This window comes from Anomaloglossus baeobatrachus, chromosome 2 (genome assembly GCF_048569485.1).
Source record: "Anomaloglossus baeobatrachus isolate aAnoBae1 chromosome 2, aAnoBae1.hap1, whole genome shotgun sequence".
Classification (NCBI taxonomy): domain Eukaryota; kingdom Metazoa; phylum Chordata; class Amphibia; order Anura; family Aromobatidae; genus Anomaloglossus; species Anomaloglossus baeobatrachus.
This window is the reverse complement of record NC_134354.1, coordinates 519,572,857-519,597,950: the sequence shown is the minus strand read 5'-3', so window position 1 is coordinate 519,597,950 and position 25,094 is coordinate 519,572,857. Positions and strand designations below refer to the sequence as shown.

General features: G+C 43.0%; 1 protein-coding gene across 2 annotated transcripts in view; it reads left to right on the top strand.

Annotated features, from left to right (window-relative positions):
* CBLB (Cbl proto-oncogene B) overlaps positions 1-25,094 on the top strand; it is a 258,520-nt gene that overhangs the window by 179,055 nt on the left and 54,371 nt on the right. For both annotated transcript variants that reach the window (XM_075336570.1, XM_075336571.1), the window contains 3 exons: positions 1,114-1,299; positions 2,836-3,201; positions 3,463-3,551. In XM_075336570.1, coding sequence (XP_075192685.1) covers positions 1,114-1,299; positions 2,836-3,201; positions 3,463-3,551 — 641 coding nt within the window. The remainder of the gene's footprint in view (positions 1-1,113; positions 1,300-2,835; positions 3,202-3,462; positions 3,552-25,094) is intronic.

The window sequence follows — 25,094 nt, the reverse complement described above, 5'->3', positions numbered from 1 at the left end:
CCGTCTGTCTTCATCTGTCTCTTTCCCCGGTCTGTCTCTTTCCCCGGTCTGTCTTTTTCCCCATCTGTCTCTTTCCCCGTCTTTCCCTGTCTGTCTTTGTCTGTCTCTTTTGCTGTCTGTCTCTTTCCAGGTCTGTCTCTTTACCCGTCTTGACTCTTTCCCCGTCTGTCTTTGTTTGTCTCTGCCTCTTTCCTTGTCTGTTTCTCTCTGTCTCTTTCCCTGTCTGCATCTTTCCCCCATCTCTTTCCCTGTCTGTCTTTGTGTCTGTCTCTTTCCCCATCTGTCTCTTTCCAGGTCTATCTCTTTCCAGGTCTGTCTCTTTCCCCGTCTGTCTCTTCCCCTGTCTGTCTCTTTCCTCATCTGTCTTTGTCTGTCTCTCTGTCTCTTTCCTTGTCTGTCTCTCTCTGTCTCTTTCCCTGTCTGTCTCTCTCTGTCTCTTTCCCTGTCTGCCTCTGTCTGTCTCTTTCCCTGTGTGTCTTTCTGTCTGTCTGGCTTTTTTTTCCTATCTGTCTCTATCTCTTTCCCTGTGTGCCTCTTTCTCTGTCTGTGCCTGTCTGTCTGTCTCTGTCTGTCTCCCAGTCTGTGTCTGTCTGTGTCTGTCTCTCCACCGAAATCATATTACCTCACACATAAGCTTCTTATACTATGAATGTCCTTTGAGCCTATAGCAACCAATCACAGCTCCTATTACATTCACTTTAATGGAGGCAGGTTTTCTGGAGAGTAACTGTAAAGCGTGGGGTTAAATGTTCTTGTCAAAACATAGTCTATGACGTTCCCTGAGTCACATGAGGCGTCTATGCAAAAGTTTGTGATTGTAAATGCTTTGGATTCCTTTAGCGGACACACACACACACCCATACACACACACACACACACACACACACACGCGCATACGTACGTACGTACATTCAGCTTTATATATTAGATATACTAATAAATTGGTGACCTTTTATATCCAATCGGCTGGTACCTTCATTGGCTTTATTGTATTTATTGACCCTGTATATTCTTTCTGTGTTTGATCCATACAAAACTGATCTTGGTGAATCCCTTAAAACCCTTCAGACATTCTTCACAACGCACGGTTAATGCTTTTCTTTCCTATTGCAGATGAACGAAAGACAGAATTCACCGGTGACGTCTCCAGGTTCGTCTCCCCTTTCCCAAAGGAAAAAAACTCCCCCCGATCCTCTACAAATCCCTCACCTCAACCTACCACCAGTTCCTCCTCGACTGGATCTTATACATAAAGGAGTAGCGCGATCCCCTTGTGCCAGCCCCACTGGGTCACCAAAGGTAAACTTCAGACAGGGTGAGGAACATATGCAGTCATTGACGCCATTCTTGTTAGTCACAATATAGATTGGGGATAATCATATTAACAGCTCATTTTATTTCATTAGATACCACTTTTCGCTATATCTTTTAATGCTCAGCTGCTCTACTTGAGTGGTTAAGTGTATCACTCTTATGTTATAAACTTTTTACAAGGGTAGAAAACATTATTTAGTGTTTAGATTAATTATGACCCATTGCCTTTAAAGTGAATTTGTCACCAGACTTCACAATACAAATTACATAACTAAAGGGAATCTGTCACCAATTTTTTGCCACCTCATCTGACAGCTGTTAGATATTGAGAAAGAGACCCTGATTCCAATGATGTGTGACTTAAGGCCCTGTCACACACAGAGATAAATCTGCGGCAGATCTGTGGTTGCAGTGAAATTGTGGACAATCAGTGCCAGGTTTGTGGCTGTGTACAAATGGAACAATATGTCCATGATTTCACTGCAACCACAGATCTGCCAAAGATTTATCTCTGTGTGACGGGGCCTTTAGTTTACTGGATACAGCAATTGTCTACACTGCCACAGCACTGATTGGCAGCTTTTTATATACGCTGTACATTAAGAGGAAGCTGCTAATTAGTAGTGGAGGCCAGATGCAAACAGCTGTTGACTAGGAGACAAGGAAAACCTAGCCCTCTAGCGAGAGTCTCCTGCTGAATAGAACACATTTTATTGTTCAAACAGCACACAGCCTTATAAGTGACACATCACTGGATTCAGGATCTCTGCCCATATATCATGCTGCTCTCAGATTGCATAGCTAAAACCTGCTGATAGATTCCCTTTTTAAATAGATCTTATAAAATTGGTGATCCTGGTCTATTTACTTTGAAAACTTATGTCAAAATGACTGTATAATGTTTATACATAAGTCCAGCTAAAGACTGAAGGAGCCGATAAGTCAAAGTAAGTGCATAATCTCCATCCACCCATCACGAATTACAGTGGCAGGTTGTGCACAGCAGCAGCAGGGGAGAGATACACTGAGAAACTTTCCATCAGGAAAGGTGGACAGAGATCGAGTTGAAACTTTCAGAGATTATACAGCCATACTGCTTTTGAATGTGGATTAAGTATGTACACCAGCCTAATCCGGGCTAAGTGATGTATTTGAATATGTGTACAGATGGCATTATGAAATCTAGTCACAGATTTCCTATAAAAGGTATGTGACATGTAGCAGATTGGTCGGGGATCTGGTCCAAATGTGACCACCGATTGACCAACCACTTGTTCCTCCGCATGCTGTTCAGCAGGCTGCACCACTGAACTTTTCCCTGAGCGCACGCGCAAAGTCATGTACAGGTTACGCTCAGGTAGAAGCTTAGCATGTCACAAAATGACTTTTTGAGAAATTGGTGGCGGTTTCAGGGCCCAGACCCCCACCAATCTGCTACATATGTTAGGTCGTACCCATCAATTAAAAAAAAATGAAAAGATAGGTCCTCTGTGAGGTTTAATTTAATGTCTTGTCTTTCAGTCATCACCTTGTATGGTCCGAAAACAAGACAAACCCCTTCCTGCACCACCGCCTCCTTTAAGGGAACCGCCGCCTCCACCAGAAAGACCACCTCCAATCCCACCTGACAGCCGAATGTGTAGACATGTACAGCAATTAGACAATGTGCCTTGCAGAGACCAGCCAATGCCCCTTGAAGCCTGGTGTCCAAGAGACGTTTCGGGTGCCAGTCACTTAGCTGCATGTCGTCTAACACTCGATGGCTCGCCGAAACTTGGAAAAACTGCTAACTCCGTGATAAATGGAAGACATATCAGACACTTGGCTTCAGAGGCAAGATTCGGGCACAAACATAAGCATCATGATTTGCCTTCAGAAAGTGTCAGGGTAAGCATTTGTGTCCTCTTGCGTGTGAGTGTGCTGGGATCAGAATGTAATTGAACGGAAACGCAGCTTTTTGTGAGCCGTAATCTTCAGCTGCGGACATCAGTCTGTAAAATGACTGCTAATGTGCATGGCAAGAAAGTGTCTTACTGCTGGGTAAATACAGTGTTTTTTATATCTAGAATACATTGTCATAGGGATGGTTTTTTATGTCCAAACTTATTTATTTTTTTTACTTTTATTCTTTTTTTTTTTTTTTTGCAGGTTTTATCAAATGTTTTAATGGAAGAGTATGATGTGCCTCCCCGACTCTCTCCGCCTCCGCCATCAATTTCTATTCACTCTGCAATAAAGTAAGAATTACAATAAGTCTAAGCATTAAACTATAAGCCTGAATAGTCACGGTATTAAAGGGAATCTGTCAGCAGGTTTTTGCTATGTAAGCTCAGGACAGCATGCTGTAGGGTCTCTCTTATCAGGCTGTGTGCTGTTGTTTGTCTAGCTGGCGGGTACATGGAAGTCCTGAACTCCCCCCACTCCCCACTCCCTCCTTCCCACTCCCCACTCACTCCTCCCCACTCACTCCTCCCCACTCCCCACTCACTCCTCCCCACTCCCCACTCACTCCTCCCCACACCCCATTCTTTCCTCCCCACTCCCAACTCACATGATTGACACCTCAAACCACAATGTCTATTGCGGACCTGTTGGGGCGGGGACAGCTGTCAGCTCTGCTGCTTTGCTTAATCTAAAACCTCTGATTAGATTACAGTGGCTACACCCAGTAATCTAAGTGTTACATGGTTGGAATCTGAGTCTCTTTGTCTACATTATGTTACTCTCAAGTGCGGTAGAAAAAACCTGCTGACAGATTCCTTTTAAAGCTGTACTGGCAGGTCAAGGTGTCACAATGTAGCTAAACAAAAGAGTTTAATTGCTATCCGTTTACCTTGCTTCATTGTTACAGGGGTGAATGATTTTAGCAATCTCTTTCCTTTTGGCAGGGACCTGCAGCTCTCTACTCAGTCTTTTTACACAGCAAGAAACTGATCATGTGTTAAAATGTCAGAGTATTATGTCACCTGGCCTTCTTAAAGGGATTCTGTCATCAGACCTTTGCTACCCCAACTTAGAGCAACATGATGTAGGTGCAGAGATCCTGATTCCAGCGATGTCACTTACTAAGATGCTTAATATCCTTTTCATAGAGTCCCCATTGTATCTGCTGCAGCTCTGCCTTCTCTGAAGGGTTAACTTTGTATAACAGTACCCTGTATAATAATAGCAGCTGTGTAGAGAGAAAGCAGCCATTCAGTGGTGCGGGTGGTGTTCCACAGAGCTCCTAAATGTGCTGGACTGCTTGGCAGCAGAACAATGATAAAATCGCTGTTTAATCACCAGTAGATTATCAAAATTACACTAAATGACCCAGTAAGTGACACACCACTGGAATCAGGATCTCTGCCCCTAGATTATGCTGCTCACAGATTAGGTGGCAAAATCCTGGTGACAGATTCCCCTTCCCCTGTAGCCTGAATTATGCGTTGTGTGAAGCCAATTTTCCCTGTCATTCTTGTTACTTGTCGTGTAATTTTGTCAGGGCAGCATTCTTCTTCTATACCCGGTTGTTCAGTGCTGGAATGATAATATTCTGGGACGGCTGCCTCTGTACAGGGACCAGTGCTGGCCATGACACAGCACAGAGACTAACTCCTTCATGGGCAGGATTGACAGCTGTGAAGAGGACATTTTAAATAGATGTAAATTACAAAGATTTTTTGTTTTATCTATTGCTGTCTATTTAATAAAAATGTGTTATTCTCCAGAACAACCTGGTAATAATTAGCCATTATTCCATGCCGCATATTTAGAAGGATCAGAACTAGCAGTGTAGTCCATAGTATACTAGACTATGATAAATTGCCATATTTGTTGTTCACCTTCATCACTTCTTAGGGTCCACATATGTATTCATAGAAAGTCATTGGAATTGGCTGATATCACCAGTATTGGACAACAGTGTGATGTGTAAGGGGGCCACTCTGTACTGACAGACGATGTCGAGGGAGATCAGGGTCGGGTAGTTTAACTTTTAACACCCAAGCCTTTTGATATATCCAAGATAAGCCGCTGTGACAGCCATTTGGTAGCAGCTTTTGCCACCCCTTGAAAACGCATGAACGTTCCCGTGTATGATGGAGTCGAGAGTAGAGTTGAGCTAATAATCCGGGTCTGGCGGATCAGTGGCAGGTTGACAATGAAGTCCGGATCCGATCCGGAATCCGGCCCAATATATGTCAATGAGGAGCGGAATCCGGGATATGAGAGAGAGAAAGAGAGAGAGGGAAAAAGAGAGAGAGAAAAAGAGAGAGAGGGAAAGAGAGAGAGAGAGAAAAAGAGAGAGAGAGTGAGAGAGGGAAAGAGAGAGGGAAAGAGATAGAGAAAAAGAGAGATACAAAGAGAGAGAGAGAAAAAGAGAGAGAAAGAGAGTGAGTGAGGGAAAGAGAGAGAGGGAAAGAGAGATAGAGAAAAAGAGAGAGAGAGAGATGAGGGGGAGAAAAAGAGAGAGGGAAAGAGAGAGAAAAAGAGAGAGAGAGAAAGAGAGAGAGAGAGTGAGAGGGAAAGAGAGATAGAGAGAGAGAAAAAGAGAGAGAGAAGAGGGAGAGAAAAAGAGAGAGAGAGAGAGAAGAGGGAGAGAAAAAGAGAGAAAGAGAGAGTGAGAGAGGAAAAGAGAGAGAGGGAAAGAGAGATAGAGAAAAAGAGAGAGAGAGAGAAAAAGAGAGAGAAAAAGAGAGAGAGGGAAAGAGAGAGAGAGGGAAAGAGAGAGAGAGAAAAAGAGAGAGAGAAGAGGGAGAGAAAAAGAGAGAGAAGAAGAGGGAGAGAAAAAGAGAGAGAAAGAGAGAGAGAGAGAGGGAAAGAGAGAGAGAGGGAAAGAGAGATAGAGAAAAAGAGAGAGAGAGAGAGAGAAAGAGAGAGAAAAAGAGAGAGAGAGAGTGAGCGGGAAAGAGAGAGAGGGAAAGAGAGATAGAGAGAGAGAGAACAAGAGAGAGAGAGAAGAGGGAGAGAAAAAGAGAGAGAGAAGAGGGAGAGAAAAAGAGAGAGAGAGAAGAGGGAGAGAAAAAGAGAGAGAGAAAGAGAGGGAAAGAGAGAGAGAGGGAAAGAGAGATAGAAAGAGAGAGAGAGAAAAAGAGAGAGAGAGAAAGAGAGGGAAAGAGAGAGATAGAAAGAGAGAGAGAAAAAGAGAGCGAGAAAGAGAGAGAGAGAGAAAAAAAAACGAATCTGGATCGTGTACCCGGAATCCCGCGTCCGGGTCGGACCCGGATCTACCGCTGAAACCGCGCGGATCCGGCTTTTTCAAGTCCGGGTCCGCTCAACACTAGTCGAGAGAGATAGCTGATGGGCAACCAAACACTTGGCCATCAGGTTATAGGGAGACTCTGCACAGTGTTTGTATCCATAGGTCACCAGCACTAGGTAATGATTTTTCTGTCTTGTGCCGTGTTCTGCCTATATAGTACATAAGTTATAGCATGTATGTAGCAATAGGTAGAATTTGACAAACACTTGTTATCTTATATAGTATTCCATATATATAACACTTTATTACTGGACATAGACTTCAGGAATATCATACCAATTGATAATGGCCATTCTTATCTACCAGAGTCTCTCGACATTGTATCTATAAAGCTGCTTAACATCTTGCAAAAAGCATTCTCACCCTCAAACTTTCCATTGCAAACATTGTTGCACATAGAATAAGATTTCCACAATGAATGTTTCTTACTATAGACACTATTATACAGCATTAAGCAGATGATACCAGCCCGTTATTGTGTATGCATCCTAGCTGCTTTGTATCTGGCGTATTCACACCTTCCTAATATCATACACCTTAATATAATTGGCGTACCTGCAGTCTTACATGTCACTTTTTGAAAACACATTAAAATATACTATATCATAATGCTTCCCTTGTAGAGGACGCCACATTATTTGGTGTCATTAGTATGTACGGTGTTTACTGCTATATACAATCCTCAGCATTGAATTTTCAACACAAAGAAGTAAAAGTCGCTTATTATGGGTTGTCTTAGGAATGTTCTGCTACACTAAATGCTCTAAAGGCCCTGTCACACACAGAGGTAAATCTGCAGTAGATCTGCGGTAGATCTGTGGCATATCTGTGGTAAATCTGTGGCAGATCTGTGGTTGCAGTGACATTGTGGACAATCAGTGCCAGGTTTGTGGCTGTGTACAAATGGAACAATATGTCCATGATTTCACTGCAACCACAGATCTGCCAAAGATTTATCTCTGCGTGTAACAGGGCCTTTAGGCATGCAAGTCATCAAGATTCCCCATATGTGCGGGTTGGGAGACAAGTCTGTAGGTACTCCAGGCCATGATACACTTATCGGCCATGCTGGCTCCTCACAGTAGCACTAACCATATGCGACTTTTCAAGCCTATGGTGTCAAACCACTTTGGAGAAATGACTGTATCCCTGGTTCCATGATCAAATCAACATGCCAAGCTGTTATTGTACCTGCAGTGAAGATTAAAGGGATCCAGCTACCCTACATTATTCTACCTGAGAGCATAAACCCGAGTGTAGGACTGATGTGATGATCCCTCATAAAGACCTCTCATGATATTGGTCATTTGGACCAATCTGTGGCTATCAATGCTTACAGTAGGAAATGGGACTTACCGCTGAAGTTTATAGACCTCCATTCCCGCCTTTTACACCATAATAACCTGTGAGAGGGGTGAAGTGAGGCGAATGGAACATGAGTAGCCATCTGGCTCGTAGTCAGCTGTCATGCATATGCCTTCTTTTAATGATTTGTGTAACAGTGTTAGTATATGATGTTCACTTTCACTTGGAGTACATAATGGAGCAAGTAAGGAACCAGTGTTATGGTCATTTCTCCAAACGGACCCTGGAGCTTTTCTTTTCTAAAACGGACTATACCGGACAGAATGTTGCCCATACTACTCGGCGACCTGTGTAGCATAAACGCGCTTGACCAGCAGCATCTCTTTACCTGTCTCTCACTGGGCACAGATGGGATGTCTTTAGGACAGCAATTGCAAAGGAAACTGCCAGCAGTGGATCCTGATGATCTGTGTGCCTAAGTGCCTTCAGCAGGGCAGAACATCCCGCAGACAACCATTAACCCCTTCGCCCCGGGGTTTTGGGTTTTTTTGCTCCCCTTCTTCCGAGAGCCATAACTTTTTTATTTTTACGTCAATCTTTCCATACGAGGGCTTGTTTTTGTAGGACGAGTTGTAAATGTAAATGAAACCAGAAGTTTTACCATATAGTGTACTGGAAAATGGCAAAAAAATTCCAAGTGCAGAAAAATTGCAAAAAAAAAAAGTGTGATTGCATGATTGTTTTTGAGATATTTTATTCACAGTATTCACTATATGGTAAAACTGATGTGTTGCTGTGATGCCTCAGGTCGGTACAAGTTAGGTTTACTTTTATATAAGGGGTTAAAAAAAATCAAAAGTTTGTCCAAAAAAAGTGGTGCACTCTTTGCACCATTTTCCAGGACATGTAGCGTTCTAATTTTTTGTTATCTATAGGCTTTGATCACCTATTGTTTAATTTTGCGTAAAACTTGCGGCAACCAAAAAACGTAATTGTGGCATTTGCAATTTTTTGCCGTACACCGTGTACCAATCAGATTAATTGATTTCATATTTTGATAGATTGGGCATTTCTGAACGTGGCGGTAGTAAATATGTGTCTAATTTTTTTTTAACCCTTTAATTTTCAATGGGGCGAAAGGGGGGTGATTTGATCTTTTTTTTCTTTTTTCATTTTTTAAACTTTTTTTTTATTAATATTTTACTAGTCCCCCTAGGGGACTATAAGGATCAGAAGTCTGATCGCTTGTGGATTTCTTTTGATCACATCTACACACTTGTGATCACCAGAAATACTCACCTATCATCACTGGCAGCACTCAGCCGGATGAAACAGTAAGTGAGTCATGATAGCTACAGGAGTCCTCACCTGACCCTGTGCTACCATGGCAACCCTCGGCTCACAGTGATCACGTCACTGCGACGCCGAAGTAGCCGGGTGAGTAAAGATCTACCGAAATCTGCATTTAAATGACGCTGTCACATTTTGATAGCGCCATTTGAGCGGTTAACAGGCACGGGTGGATCGTAGATCCACTTGTGCCTGCGAGACACACATGTCAGCTGTACAAATCAGCTGACATGTGCGCGGATCACTGATGGCTACCCGCAGCAGCTGGCGGGGACTACACTATGGTGGCTTAGGATGTAAAGTTATGGCCCGCAGTCGTTAAGGGTTTAATAACCTCATTGATATCATGCCAAGGAAGTGTAAGTACATGACTTTCTGCTTATGCTTGATTGAATAAATCTAGATGCTCTAATAATTTTGTTTCCATTTTTTCATCACTTACATAGCATTAATGTATCCATCAATCCTGTGATTGTCATAATTTCTCGACTTTTCCTTGGTGTTGCTATCTCAATGCTGCGGAGGAATTGTTGAGGAGTCTAGTCACTATTGATTTTTAATGGATATCTAAATAAAGAAGCCTGCTTTCTGGAGATGTTAATCCATGAAGGGGAAAGGGATGAGAGCTATTAAGAAATTACAGTAAATCTATGATGGCGTTCTTCTTCTGCTGCCAACAATGGAGATGTTTGCTATATTGCTGTGACGGTGAGGCTACACTAAGTGCCGCACCCTATTTATGATGTTTACCGAGCCGTGTATAGTCTTTTTATGCCTATAAGAATAGAATATTATTTTGTTTGGTGCATGTTCTGCATAAGAAGTAAGCGTCACCATTTGTTCTCTTCTGCATGACTTCAACTCCAAGCGGGTGGAAATTGTTGTTCACTGGGCATCTTAATTGAAATGTAACCTCCCGTCCGGTCCACACATGAGACTCTGCTTTATGGCGTACAGAAAGGAATGGGAAAGTTTTCCGAGTATTAATTGCTCTTCGCCGTGCTGCTTTGCAATGGCGGGTCCATGGATTATTTTAATCACTTGTTGACACCTCACTTCCAGCAGCAGCGGGAATGTTCTTCGCGTTTTATTTGTGCCAGTGTGATCGTATTGTTAAAGTAAACTATTCTTCCAGCCCTTTGCAAATCTGCTTCTGTTCAGCTGTAGTTGTGGGCTGCTAACTGGATTATGTTCCAAGTGACTGGATGCCAGCTGGAGTCTTAAAGTGACACAGAATAGCAGAAAGCTAGTGACGATGGTGCCAGGTCGTTGCTGTGTCCCCGGATGCGTGCCAGGATGTGGCGCCAGTCCAGTAGTGCATTTGGCTATACACCGCCTCTTAATGAGCCTTGTTAGGAACACAATGGCTCGAAGAATCAAAGCATCGGCGTGTCCTGCCCAAGAAGAGAAAATTAGGCAGCCTTACTTTTCAGCTGGAAATCTTTCTATAAAGCGAAGCAATCTTCTACTGCAGTGGACAGCAAAGTTTTCTGGGAATGTGTCCAGCGCTTGGCACAAGTGACGTATGGAGGATGACTACAAGATCCACAGAACTGGCAGTAATGGGTCATGGTTATTCATTGCAGAAAAAATTCAGTTGTAAAGCTTTTGTGTGTGACAAGCGGGTTGGTAAGAGTTCAGCTCCTGTAAGTCTTTCCAATGAAGTGACATGGTCATGACATGTGGTGAGCAACTAACTAGTAACCCGCCAGTTTGCTTTAAAGTGAGCCTGTCAGGTGCAATATGCACCCAGATACACGAGCAGTTCTGGTGCATATTGCTAATCCCTGCCTAACCGTCCCTGTATTTCTAGAGATCCTTTATGATATGCTAATGAGCACCGGGACTAGTCATAAGGGCATTAGTTCCTGCTCTCATTCCATCCTCTTAGCATGTTAGCATGCCCACAGCAGTGAAGCGCATAGCTGTGTCTGTTGTTACTGGATCCGACGCTGGGCAGTGTGCATTCAGAAGTCCGGTCATGCACACTAGACCTCTATGAAGCTGGAATGCATACACCCTGCATCATAGTGCGCTTCACCAGGATGATAAAAGAAAAATTACCCAGCTCACCCACCTGGAGTTCCAAGAGAAGGCTTGAACGGTGCACGGATGTCACCAGAGCCCACTGAGATATTTGAATAGAAAAAGTAAATCCAGCATCCAGTTTCCAGCGATAATATAAAACCAATCCTTTATTTTAATTCATTAAAAGTCATTCCATGGAAGTATAAAAAACACCTTATGGCATATCAGTGTCGTGCGCTTGACCAGGAGTTTGGGGCGTACCGCCCCTGTGGGCGTACTACCATGCTAAGAGGGCAGAATGAGCGCAGTAACTAACGCACTTGTGACTTGTCACTGGCCTCATTAGCATATGATAAAGGATCTTTAGGAATACTTTTTCTATAGATCTCTTTATCTATGCTAGTGTATACAGGGACGGTTAGGCAGGGATTAGCAATATACACCCAGAACTGCCCATGGTCTTGTGTGCAGATTGCACCTGACAGATTCACTTTAAAAAGAATCCATCACCACATTTTTACAACCTTATCTGAGAGCCGACAGAGACACTGATTCCAACTCTGTCACTTGATCTAGTTTTCATAAAATCAAAGTTTAATCAGCAGGAGATTATTAGTAGAGGACTTGTAGACTTTCTGCCATGTAGTTCTCCATATTCATGAGCCCTCCTCTATAACCCTGCCCCCCACCACTTATCGGCAGCTTTCTGGCTATGCACAGTGTACACAGAAAGCTGCAAGTCATTGGTGTGGGTGTATAGATGACTGCTTAGTCTGCAGCTAAAAAAAAAGTTATTTTATCAAAATTACAGCAAGCAGACCAGTAAGTGATACATTGCTGGATTCAGGATCTCGGCCTCTATGTTAGGCCCCTTTCAGACGTCCGTGTTTAACACTAGGAATTTTGAGCTCCATAGGGTTCCAATGGTAGAAATGTCAAATGACCCCTCTCTGGGACTTCTAGTGTTAATCAGGTGCAAGCCACATGAATCGGTATGGTCATACGTGTGTCACACGTGTGACATCTGTGTTTGCGTACGTGTGACACATACCAATCTGCTCCTATGTATGAGATTAACATACAGTATGTCACAAAAGTGAGTACCCCACACACATTTTTGTAAATATTTTATATCTTTTCATGGGACAACACACTGCAGATATGACACTTTGCTACAATATAATAATAATAATAACCTTTATTTTTAATGATGCGCCAACATATTCCACAGCACTTAACATTTTAGAGGTTCATATATCAACAACACTGTCCCCATTGGGGCTCACAATCTAAATTCCCTGTCTGTATTTCTTTTTGGAGTGTGGGATGAAACTGTAGCACCGAGGGTAAACTCACGCAAACACGGGGAGAACATACATACTCCTTGCAGATGTGGCCCTTGGTGGAAAGCCGGGACCCCAACGCTGCAAGACTGCAGTGCTAACCATGAGCCACTGTGGCAACCAATGTAAAGTAGTCAGTGTACAGCTTGTATAACAGTGTAAATTTGGTGTGCCTTCTAAATAACTCAACACACAGCCAATAATGTCAAAACCACTGGCAATAAAAGCGAGTACCCCCATAAGTGAAAATTGAGAAATATTTTGTGTGACCACCACTATTTTGAAACACTGCCTTAACTCTCTTGTGCATGGAGTTCAATAGAGCTTTACAGGATCCACTGGAATCCTCTTCTATCCTCCATGACGACATCATGGATGGTAGAGACTTTGCACTCCTTCACCTTCCGTTTGAGGATGCCCCACATACTTGGCCAGTCCAGCACCTTTACCCTCAGTTTCTTTAACAAGGCATTGGTCATCTTGTTCTGCTTCAGTTAGTCAAAGTACATGTTGGCTTTCGTGGTTCACTCAATGAACTGTAGCTCTCCACAGCCGGCAGCAGTCATGCAGCCCCAATCCATGACACTCCCACCACCATGCTTTACTATAGGCAAGATACACTTGTCTATGTTCTCCTCACCTGGTTGCTGCCACACACTTTTAACACAATCTGAACCAAATAAGTTTAACTTGGTCTCATCTCAGACCACAGGACATGATTCCAGTAATCTATGTCCTTAGTCTGCTTGTCTTCAGCAAACTGTGGGCTTTCTTGTGCATTATCTTCAGAAGAGGTTTCCTTCTGGGATTACAGCCATGCAGACCATTTTGATGCAATGTGTGGTGTATGGTCTGAGCACTGACAGGCTGACCCCTCACCCCTTTAACCACTGCAGTAATGCTGGCAACACTCATACATTTATTTTGAAAAGACAACCTCTAGATATGACACTGAGCACGTGTATTCAACTTCTTGGGTCGACCATAGCTAAGCCTGTTCTGAGTAGAAACCTGTTGCGTTAAACCGCTGTTATGGTCTTGGCCACCATGCTACACCTCAGTTTTAGGGTTTGGCAATTTTCTTACACCCTAGGCAATCTTTAAATAGGGCAACTGTTTTTTTTTACAGCTCCTTAGATAATTATTTGCCCTGAAGTGCCATGGTGAACTTCCAATGACCAGTATGAGAGAGTGTGTGAGTGATAACACCAAATTTATTTATTTTAGGGCAACTTATACACTGCAGTAACAGGCCTAAGGCCTCATTCACATGACAGTGATTTTCTCATTTGATAAAATTGGTCCAAGTGCGATCTGTGATTTTGGTCAGTGTCATCAGTTTTTCACTGATGACAACAAAAAAGTTTCTCCACCTTCTCCTATCAGTCTGTGAACAAGGAACAATACAAGGATGGCATTCAAGTGATATCTAGTTTTTTTATATGGACCCATAGACTTTCATTGCTGCTTGGATCAATGTTGGACATATTTCTGCAAATTTGCAGGGACCACTTTGTCCTCCAAACCTCATGGACCTATGACCAGCTCCATAGACTGTCACATGTAGGAGTGCTATCCATGAAAAATAACCAATACCCATACCTGAAAACTGATGGACATATGACCTGCCCCATAGACTGTCACACGTATGAGTGCTATCTATGAGAAATACCCATACCTGAAAAATGACGTGTTAATGAGGCCTTAAGTGGGCTTTACACGCAACGACATCGCTAACGAGATGTCGTTGGGGTCACGGAATTCGTTAGCGACGTCATTGCGTGTGAAACCAGAATGACCTGTTAACGATCAAAATTACTTACCATATCGTTGATCGTTGTCCAGTCGTTCCTATCCCGATTATCGTTGCTGCTGCAGGACGCAGGTTGTTCGTCGTTCCTGCGGCAGCACACATCGCTATGTTTTACACCGCAGGAATGAGGAACATCACCGTACCTGCGGCTGCCCGCAGTGAGGAAGGAAGGAGGTGGGCGGGATATTCCGGCCGCTTATCTCCGCCCCTCCGCTTCTATTGGGCGGCCGCTTAGTGACGTCGCTGTGATGCCGAACAAACCGCCCCCTTAGAAAGGAGGCGGTTCGTCGGTCACAGCGACGTCGCTAGGCAGGTAAGTATAGTGTGACAGGTCTGAGCGATGTTGTGCGCCATGGGCACCGATTTGCCCATGACGCACAACCGACGGCGGCGGGTGCTTTCTCCAGCGACATCGCTAGCAATGTCGCTGTGTGTAAAGCCCGCTTTAGACATAGAACAAACTGTATATGTGAAACATGGACCTATATGTGATTTTCACGGATCGAACACATACCCATAATAGTCTAAAGTACTGTTCACATGTCCGTGCTTCTTTTTGTGATTCACGTGTCCATGCACAAATCTTGGAGACTTGTCCGTTTTTTTTACTAAGATGAAAAGTACCAGTACAAGTTTAATAATCAGCGTGGTGTCCAAGATTAACCTCGTAATAGATAGGAGAAGCGTTGCGGTTTTATTTTACTTGTTTCCCTCTGATGGTAATAACTGACATTGATGAAACCTGGATACAAAGCACTTGGTGACATGAATCAGTGACATGTGAATGAGGCCTTGGGCTGTGTGCACACCTATATATATTTATTTAGGATCCTGCCTTTCACCATAACATATTCCTGCAATATCTGCTGGTTGCTGTGAGGTTTAGAAGAGAAGAAATAGGTGGAAATATGGTAGCCGTCTGGTGCTGATGTGGTCGTGTGCTCCACATTGGAGCGTCTTACCTCATAGCTTCATACATGGCTACTGGATGAGCTGTGGATAAGCCCGAGCCTTGGAGGTGGATGGGTGTATGGACCTCAAATTCTTACAAATGCGGCAGAAATGTGATGAGTGAATATTTAACCCTCGGATACTCAGGAGCTTTTGTGTGATTTAGTAGGACACTGGTGCCTGTGAAAGCCTGCTCACATGTCAGGTTAGTTATGACTTTCATATGTACTTTAGCGCCCTCTACAGAAACTAAGTGGTAGTGCCATTAGCAGTGTAATCTGATCCCTTGGTTCAGGGCCGCCTCATTCTGCAATACTACACAGTCAATAATAGCAATTTGCCTGCAGTTACCTCTTTAATTGTATTTATCTGAACGTTTGACAGGGCATGCATTGTCTAGCCATACACTATTTGTATGGGAACACTTATTATGAAGTGCCAACATCTTCATCTGTCTTCTGCCTATGAAGCCAGCAGCTCCCACTGCTATCTGGAAACTATCAGCAAGGTGCTGTGGATGGCTGTGTAATTTCGTGCTTCTCCCACTTAAAATGCAGATGTTGTATTGCTGTGCTCATGGAAATGGAACTTAAAATAACATTGACATAAATGTGTTTCCGCTTTTTAGGGTCTCACCCCTTTCCCGCAATGGTTATTAAAGGGATCTGTCACCAGGTTTTTGCTCCCCCATCTGAGAGCAGCATTATGTAGATACAGAGACCCTGATTCCAGTGATATGGCACTTACTGAGCTTCTTGATGCAGTTTTGATTACATCAGCTTTTTCTGCTGCAGATCTAGCAGTGCTACCTGACAGTAGGCTTCCTGGCCTTCTAGTGATAGGTTCCCTTTAAACATGAAATTATCAAGTGAAAAACGGTAGAACCGTGTTTCCCTAAAAATAATACAGGGTCTTATATTATGTGTTTGCTAAGAAAGATGGGCTAGGGTTTATTTTCAGGGGATGTCTTATATTTTTCCATGAACAACAATTCACATTTATTCTTGAACAAAAAAAAATCAACAGTTATTTAAATATAGTCGGATTACATTCTGCAACATCAACATAACTCTCCAAATCCTGTCTGTAACATGTATCCACACACACACACACACACTGCACATTGCACACACACACTGCACATTGCACACACACTCGCACACACACACACTGCACACACACACACTCCACACGTGTTCCAAACACTGCGCACACACACACACACTGCACACACACACTGCACACACACACACACACGCTGCACATACCTGCCTATCTCCTCTTCAGCTTTAGGCTCCTGCAATTAACAGACCTTTTGGTGACAACCTTGTCACATGACGTGATGTCATAAAGGTCCTTAAGCAGTCTTATCATTAGGATATAAACGCAGAGGCCCCTAGGAGAATTGTGAAATTGCCCAGTTTGCTCCACCTTCCCCCTAGTACCATCCCTGCATACCAGCCTGTCTCCTGTTCAGTTATTTTAGACATCTGCAATTAACAGACATTTGGTCACATGACTGTGAAGTCATCAAAGGTCCTTAAACAATCTTAACCTCGGAATACAACCACTGGGTTCCCTAAGAGAGTGAGGCTCTGAGATATTGGGCAGTTAGAATCCCCATAATACCAGCCCTGACTGGAACTAGGGCTTATTTTTGGAGTAATGCCCACATTTCAAAATCCTGTAAAATCATGCTAGGGCTTACTTATGGGGTAGCTCTTATTTTTAGGGAAACTTGGTAACCTGCAGATATAGGGTTAATCTGCAGGTTAGTAGTGTTTGAATCCTGCCTGGAGCCTGCACATCGAACCTTGCTGCCGGAAGGAAATTAACTTTAATCCTCCCAACAGCATTCCGATTTCAGTTATGGGGGAGGCGCCGGCACGGGTTCAGTCACTGCTTTGTGCATAGTAAATAGTAAGCGGCAGCTGTAATAACACCCCCTGCACTGACTGACAACCTCCTCTAATGCTCAGCGGCTGTCAGTCAGTGCAAGGGGTGTGAATCCTCACCGGCTCCACCCCCATGACTAAAACCCGAAAGTTGCCTGGTGGAATAAAGTTAATTTCCTCCCAGCAGCGGGGTTCGATGTGCAGGCGCCAGGCAGGTTCCAAACACTATTAACCTGCAGATTAACCCCATATCTGCAGGTAGATAGCATTTTTCATGTTACAGATTCCCTTTAACAAAACAATAGCAAGCAACCTGGCAAGTGACACAACTTTTGACGGGGTTTCTTTCTCTATTATGCTGCTCTCGGATTAGTTGGCAAAAACCTGATGACAGATTCCTTTTAAAAGGATCTGAATCACAAAACAGTTGTCACATTTATGTTGACTACATTTAACGCTGCTGTGTCTGTTATGTCTGCCTCTGGTATTGATTTTGTGAGATGTATCTTCTTCCTGCAGTTTTCTCTACTGCAGACCTAACAGTTATCTCATTCTGAGCTCTGTATAACCCCTCCCACACCACTGATTATCATCTTTCTGTGTACACTGTGCATAGGCAGAAAGTGGATGGGACGGTTACACAGAGTTCATTAATATGGAGTACTACCTGGCAGCAGGTTTACTAGTCCTATAGTGATAATCTCCTGCTGATAAAACAGTGATTTTATCAAAGCCACACCAAGCAGCTTGGCAAGTATACACGCAGGAATCAGGATCTCTGCCCCTACATTATGGTGCTCTCAGATTAGGTGGCAGAAACCTGGTGACAGATTCCCTTTAGAGGGATCTGAATCACAAATAGATGACACATTTCTGTGGACTATATCTAACAGTACCATGTCAGTTCCCTCTGCCAGTCTTGTCGGTTTTGTGAAATGTATACTTTATTAAATCAGAAGGATTTGCACAGTAATAAGGGGACCTCTGTCAATCAGTGGCGGGGAGGGTGAGTGGGCCTTCGGCCTATGAATATTGAAGACCCCTTGCTGCATGATGCGAGTTCTTAATAGAAACTACACGACAGGCAGACATTACAGACACCGCTGAAATCAGCATGTCACTGCCTTATACCGGCCTCATAAAGATGGTGACAGGTTCCCAATGGAGATTAATTAGGTTTGTCGATGGATCAGTCATGATCAGCCTGTATTCATGTATTTTATGTGCAGGCATATAATTGAAATATCACGAAAGCCTTGCTGCCCGCTGTCAGATGCAGATTGCCTGTTGGTTGATGGCTTCCAGGTGAAAAAAAATAATATATCTTCGCACTGTATAAGGTGAAACCAGACTGACACATAAGTAAATAGGCAAAAGAAAAACGAAGAATGTATTTCAGGAACATATAATGATGTGTCATCCATAGGAGAGACTTGATCAGAGGGGCTCAAATTCCAAAAAGACCATTCAGGAAATGCGTATAAAAGATACGATACATTGTAGATCTGGTAGAAGTTGTGTTGACAAAATAAACAGATTTATAATGCTATTATCCGTGTCTCTAAATAGCCACTTACCATACCATGCAAGTACCGTTGAAACCAGAACTTTACATACACTATCTTAACCCCTTAACGACCGCCGATACGCCTTTTAACGGCGACAAATTAGGGTACTTCTTCCGAACCGCCGCTTTTTAACGGCGGTCGGAAAAAAGGGTCTAGCGCCCCACAGAGTCAGAAAATTTCCGGGGTCTCAGCTGCCGGGGGTAGCTGAGACCCTGGAGATCATGATTCTGGCCGGTTTTTCCGGTCCCCGCTCACCTGATGACCGGTATACACCGTATACCGATGATCAGGTTACAGTAAATGACCGCGCCGGTAAAAAATCATTTATCTCCCATCTGGCATAAACAAACATGTCAGATGGGAGATAAATCTCATCCCCCGGTCCTTTCGGGTCCCCTCGGTATCCCCAAAGTGCCCCCTCCGACCCCCAACCCCCTCCCGAAAATCCAAGATGGCCGCGCGCACCGGCGAGCACAGCAGCGTGCCGGCCGCATTTACACTTTTCTTATGGTTTCTGTCGTATGTGCCATAACACATGCGACAGAAACCTACTCCCTAGGCCCTGCCGGATCCCCCCCGGTGTTCCCCGGTGTCATACATACCTGTCGGAGCGCTGATCCCCCACGGCCCCCTCCTCCTTCACAGCAGACGCCGGTGAGTGCGGTCACATGTGCCGAGCAGCTGACAGCTTCCTGTGTTGTGAGACGCTGGCTGCTGCTGCTCGGCACACTGCAGCTGTGACCCAGGGAGGGTGGGTGCAGATTCTTTGCACCCACTCTCCTCAAATGGAGGGTCTGCAATACTAGAAAATGGGGGATACGTTCCCTGAACGTGTCCCCCATATTCTAGAAGGTCCAGAGTCGACGTGGGACGTCCAAATGGATTACAGCGGATTTTTTTTTCTTTTCTTTTCAATAAATTGGTCAATCAGGGAATGTTTTGGGGAGTGTTTTTTCAAATAATTTTTTTTTTTGTTGTCAATTTTTTTTTTTATTACTGTCAATTAGTTATGTCGAGTATCTGATAGACGCCGTGACATAACTAATTGCTGGGCTTGATGCCAGGTGACATTACACACCTGGTATCAACCCCATTTATTACCCCGTTTGCCAACGCACCAGGGCGCGGGATGAGCTGGGGCGAAGCTCCAGAATTGGCGCATCTAATGGATGCGCCACTTCTGGGGCGGCTGCGGCCTGCTATTTTTAGGCTGGGAAGAGTCCAATAACCATGGCTCTTCCTACCCTGAGAATACCAGACCCCAGCTGTCAGCTTCACCTTGGCTGGTGATCTAATTTGCGGGGACCCTATGTTTGTTTTTTTTTTTTAATTATTTATTTATAAATAATTAAAAAAAAAAACAGCTTGGGGAGCCCTCCAAATTGATCACCAGCCAAGGTGAAGCTGTCAGCTGTGGTTTGCAGGCTACAGCTGTCTGCTTTACCCTAGCTGGCTATCAAAAAAAGGGGGGACCCCACGTCATTTATTTTAATTATTTTTTTTTTCTTTTTGGGCTAAATACAAGGCTAGGCACCCTTTAGTGCCACATGAAAGGCACTAAAGGGCGCCAGCTTAGAATATGCAGGGGGGTGGGACGTTATATATGTTTGACATCTATACATTCATCCATTGTAGCATTTTAGGCTATGTGCCCACAATCAGGGTTTGCAGCGTTTTGGGCGCAGAGTGTTTTCCCTGCGTCCATAACGCTGCGTTGTGCAGTAGAAGCACAGTTGAAGGATTTTTAGAAATCCCGTGCCCACTGTGCTTCTTTTCTCCGCAGCATAAACCGACCTGTGGCGCAGCTTCCCGAGCCTCAGCATGTCAATTTATGCTGCGGAGATGAGTGTGCTCTGCAGGTAGCATAGAGCTCCACAGCAGCCTGAACCCAAATCGTGGGCATGGGCAGCTGCGTTCTCCCGTGGACAACACTCACATCTCTGCAGGAAGGCTGACACTGTGTACTGGACGCCGTGTCGCTGGATCATGGCCACATAGCCTAAAAGAGAGAAATTTGTTGCTACAGCAACATTTTTGTGAAGTACCTGTGGATTCAAAATGCTTACTATACTCCTGAATAAAATCCTTGAGGGGTCCAGTTTCCAAAATGGAGTCACTTGTGGGGGGTTTCTAATGTATAGGTACCCAAGAGGCCCTGCTAATGTGACATGGTGCGCGCAATTTATTTCAACTTTTCCAAAATTCAAATGGTGCTCCTTCCATTCCAAGCCCTCCCATATATCCAAACAGAGGTTTTTGGCCACATATGGGGTATCCCTGCGCTCACAAGAAATTGGATAACAACCTGTGGGGTCCACGTTTTGTTGTTGCCTCTTGAAAAAGTGAGAAATGTGGTGCTAAAGAAACATTTTTGTGAAAAAAATGAAAATTTTCAATATGGCAACCTAAGCTTATCAAATTCTGTGAAGTATTCGTGGATTCAAAATGCTCAATATACACCTAGATAAAAGCCTTGAGGTTTCTTGATTCCAGAATGGGGTCACTTGTGGGGGGCCTCCACTGTTTAGGCACTTTAGGGGCTTTCCAAATGCGACATAGCGTCCACTAATTATTCCAGCCAAATGTTCAGTCAAATTGCACTCCTTCCCTTCCAAGACCTGCAGTGTGCCCAAACAGTTGATTTCCACCACATATAAGATATCACCAAACTCAGGAGAAATTGCAGAATACATTTCATGGTGATTTTTTTCCTGTTACCCTTGTGAAAAAAAAAGCTACCTGGTTGAAGTAACAATTTTGTGGTAAAATTTTATTTTTTTATTTTCATGGCTCAACGTTATAAACTTCTGTGAAGCACCTGGGGGTTCAGGGTACTCACCAAACATCTAGATAAATTCCTTGAGAGGCCTAGTTTCCAATATGGGGTTACTTGTGGTGGTTTTTTGCTGTTTACGTACCTTAGGGGTCCTCCAAATGCAACATGGTGCCCGCAATCTTTTTCAGCCAAATTTCCTTTCCAAAATTCAAATATTGCTCCTTTCGTTCCAAGCCCTCCCAGTTGTCCATACAAAGGTTTCAGACCACATGTGAGGTATCACCGCGCTCATAAAAAAGTGGGTAACAAACATTTGGGTCAAATTTTTGGAATTACCTCTTGAAAAAGTGAGAGAATTGATGCTAAAGCAACATTTTTGAGAAAAAAATTGCAATTTTCAATATGACAAAGTAACGTTATCAAAATCTGTGAAGTACCTGTGGGTCCAAAATGCTCAGTATACCCCTCGATAGAAGCCTTAAGGGGTCTAGTTTCCAAAATGGGGTCACTTGAGGGGGGTTCCTGCTGTTTAGGTACCTTAGGGGATCTGTAAAAGCAACATGGTGCCCGCAATCTGTTTGAGCCAACTTTGCTTTCCAAAATTCAAATATTGCTCCTTTCATTCCGAGCTCTCCCATTTACCCAAACAAAGGTTTCTGACCACATGTGGGGTATCGGCGCACTCATAAGAAAGTGGGTTACAAAGTGTGAGGTCCAATTTTTGGTGTTACCTCTTGCAAAAGTAAGAAAATTAGTGCTAAAGTAACATTTTTAGGTAAAATGTTAATTTTTATTTTTTTTCATTCCATATTACTTTAGTTCCTGTGAAGCACCTGAAGGGTTAATAAACTTCTTGAATGTGGTTTTGAGTACCTTGAGGGGTGCAGGTTTTAGAATGGTGTAACTTTTGGGTATTTTCTGTCACCCAGGCCTCTCAAAGTCACATCAAATGGGATGTGGTTCCTAAAAAAATGGTTTTGTAAATTTTGTTGAAAAAATGGGAAATTGCTGATGAACTTTGAACCCTTCTAACTTCCTAACCCCAAAAAATTTTGTTTCAAAAATTGCGCTGATCTAAAGTAGACAAGTGGGAAATGTTATTTATTAACTATTTTATGTGACATAACTCTCCGGTTTATGGGCATAAAAATTAAAAGTTTGAAACTTGCAAAATTTTTAATTTTTTTTTCAAATTTCAGATTTTTTCACAAATAAAATAAAAAAAATATCATTCTAAATTTACCTCTAACATGAAGCCCAATATGTCACGAAAAACAATCTCAGAATCACCGGGATCCATTGAAGCGTTCCAGAGTTATAACCTTATAAAGTGACACTGGTCAAAATTGCAAAAAATGGCCTGGGCATTAAGTACAAATCTGACTTCGCCCTTAAGGGGTTAAAAGACATATCTGCATGGTTTTCTCATTATGTGATATGAAGTCATAATAAACCTTTCCTGTTTTCGGTCAATTAGGAACCAAAACTATTTATATTTGCCAAATGCCAGAATAATGAGAGATTGAGAGAATATTTTAAGGTATCTAGAAACTTTAATCTGGCTTTTTTTTTTGTTTCTTTTGGAGTAATGCTTCTTCCTGGCAGAGTGGCCTTTCAGCCCATGTTGATACAGACAGTACTCATTTCATTGTGGATAATGACACAATCTTACCAGCTTCCACCAGCATCTTCACAAGGTCTTTTGCTTTTGTTCTTGGGTCGATATGCACATGTCTGACCAAAGCACATTCATCTCTGGAACACAGAACCTTTCCCCTTCCAGAGTGTTATGGTGGCTGGACATTAATATAAAGGTACCGTCACGCATAACGAGATCGCTAGCGAGATCGCTGCTGAGTCACAGTTTCTGTGACGCAGTAGCGATTCCGTTAGCGATCTCGTTATCTGTGACATCTACCAGCGATCAGGCCCCTGGTGTGAGATCACTAGTCGTTGCAGAATGGTCCAGGCCATTTTCTTCAAAGGCGATGTCCTGCTGTGTTTAACACTGTGTGACAGGGTCACAGTGACTGCTGCGACCTGTATCGTTCCTGCATCGTTGGTAAGGTCTGACTGTCTGACATCTCACCTGCGACCTCCCAGCGATTACCAGCGATCCCTATCAGATCGCATCGTTTTCGTGATCGCTGGTAAGTCGTTGTGTGTGACTGGGCCTTATTTGTTTGTACAGATGAATGAGGCACCTTCAGGTATCTGGAAATTGCACCCATTGATGTCCCATGACCCATTTGTGCAAGTCCACAATTCTATTCTTGAGATGTTGGCTGATTTCTTTTGACTTTCCCATGATGCTACACAGAGAATCAGTGTGTTTCAGGTGTGCATTAAAATACATTCACGGGTGTGTCTCTAATTAGATGTTGCCAATAAACCTATCAGAAGCTTCCAAAGACATGACATCATCATATGGGCTGTCCCATATTGTTTAAATGCATAGTACTCTTAGTGTATGTAAACTTCTGACTTTGCAGAAAGTAATAAAGATGCCTTAAAACATTCTCTGTCTCTCATTATTCTGGCATTTTGCAAATCTAAATCATTTTGTTTTCTAATTGACATAAAATGGGAAAGGTTTATTCTGACTTCATGTCAGGTAATGAGAAAAACATGGAAATATGTCTTTAGATTTAGTGTACGTAAACGTCTGGTTTCAACAAAATAAAAAAAAAAGTGATTTTCTCTGTTTTTCAGATATGACAGGTATAATAAAAAAATTTGCGGTAATCACAAAATCATTCTTACATATTATTGAGTTTTCTTTATGTAATTGCAGATTGAGACCATTATTTTCATTACTCCTCCACGATTGTGCATGGCAGCTATCTTTTATTTTTTCTAAAGCGCTGATAAATGTATTTGCACACACTGTTATATAGCGGATTTTCACATCACAGTATAGTTAATCTTACAGCAATGTGTTCTGCATGGAGCCGTTCAGCTTCCTCATTTCCAGCCCCTTCACACTTCCATGATGCCTTACTGTATATCGCAACGTTTATTAATAAGGAGCAACTATGTCCTTAGAAATTGTAGGAGGACATAATGGTGAATTTCAGAGGTCCTTGTGGGGGCAATAAAACCATTACAATAAAATTGATTAAAATCCAATTTTTCTATGATTGTTAGGTGAAATGTATCAGAGATTGACACAATCACCATTTGGAAGGAAGTTAATTTTCTTCAAATAATTGTCTGTCCACAAAAGATTTTTCCATAAAGAATGTATCTGTAAACCTTTACCGATCATGTCTAGCAAGAAAAAGATCACTTCACCCAACGAACGTTTTGCTCGTTCATAGGGTGATCAGCAGCCTGTCAACACTGAAAGATTATTGTGAATCAACGTTCTTAAGAATGGCTGTTTATAATGATCTCTGAATAGGATTACAGCTGAAAAAAAGTGTTTATTCATTAAAAATGTGTACCTATCTGCATGTAATGTAGTATGTGTGTTAATATACTCCCCTACCACTGCCTATCCGGTATCC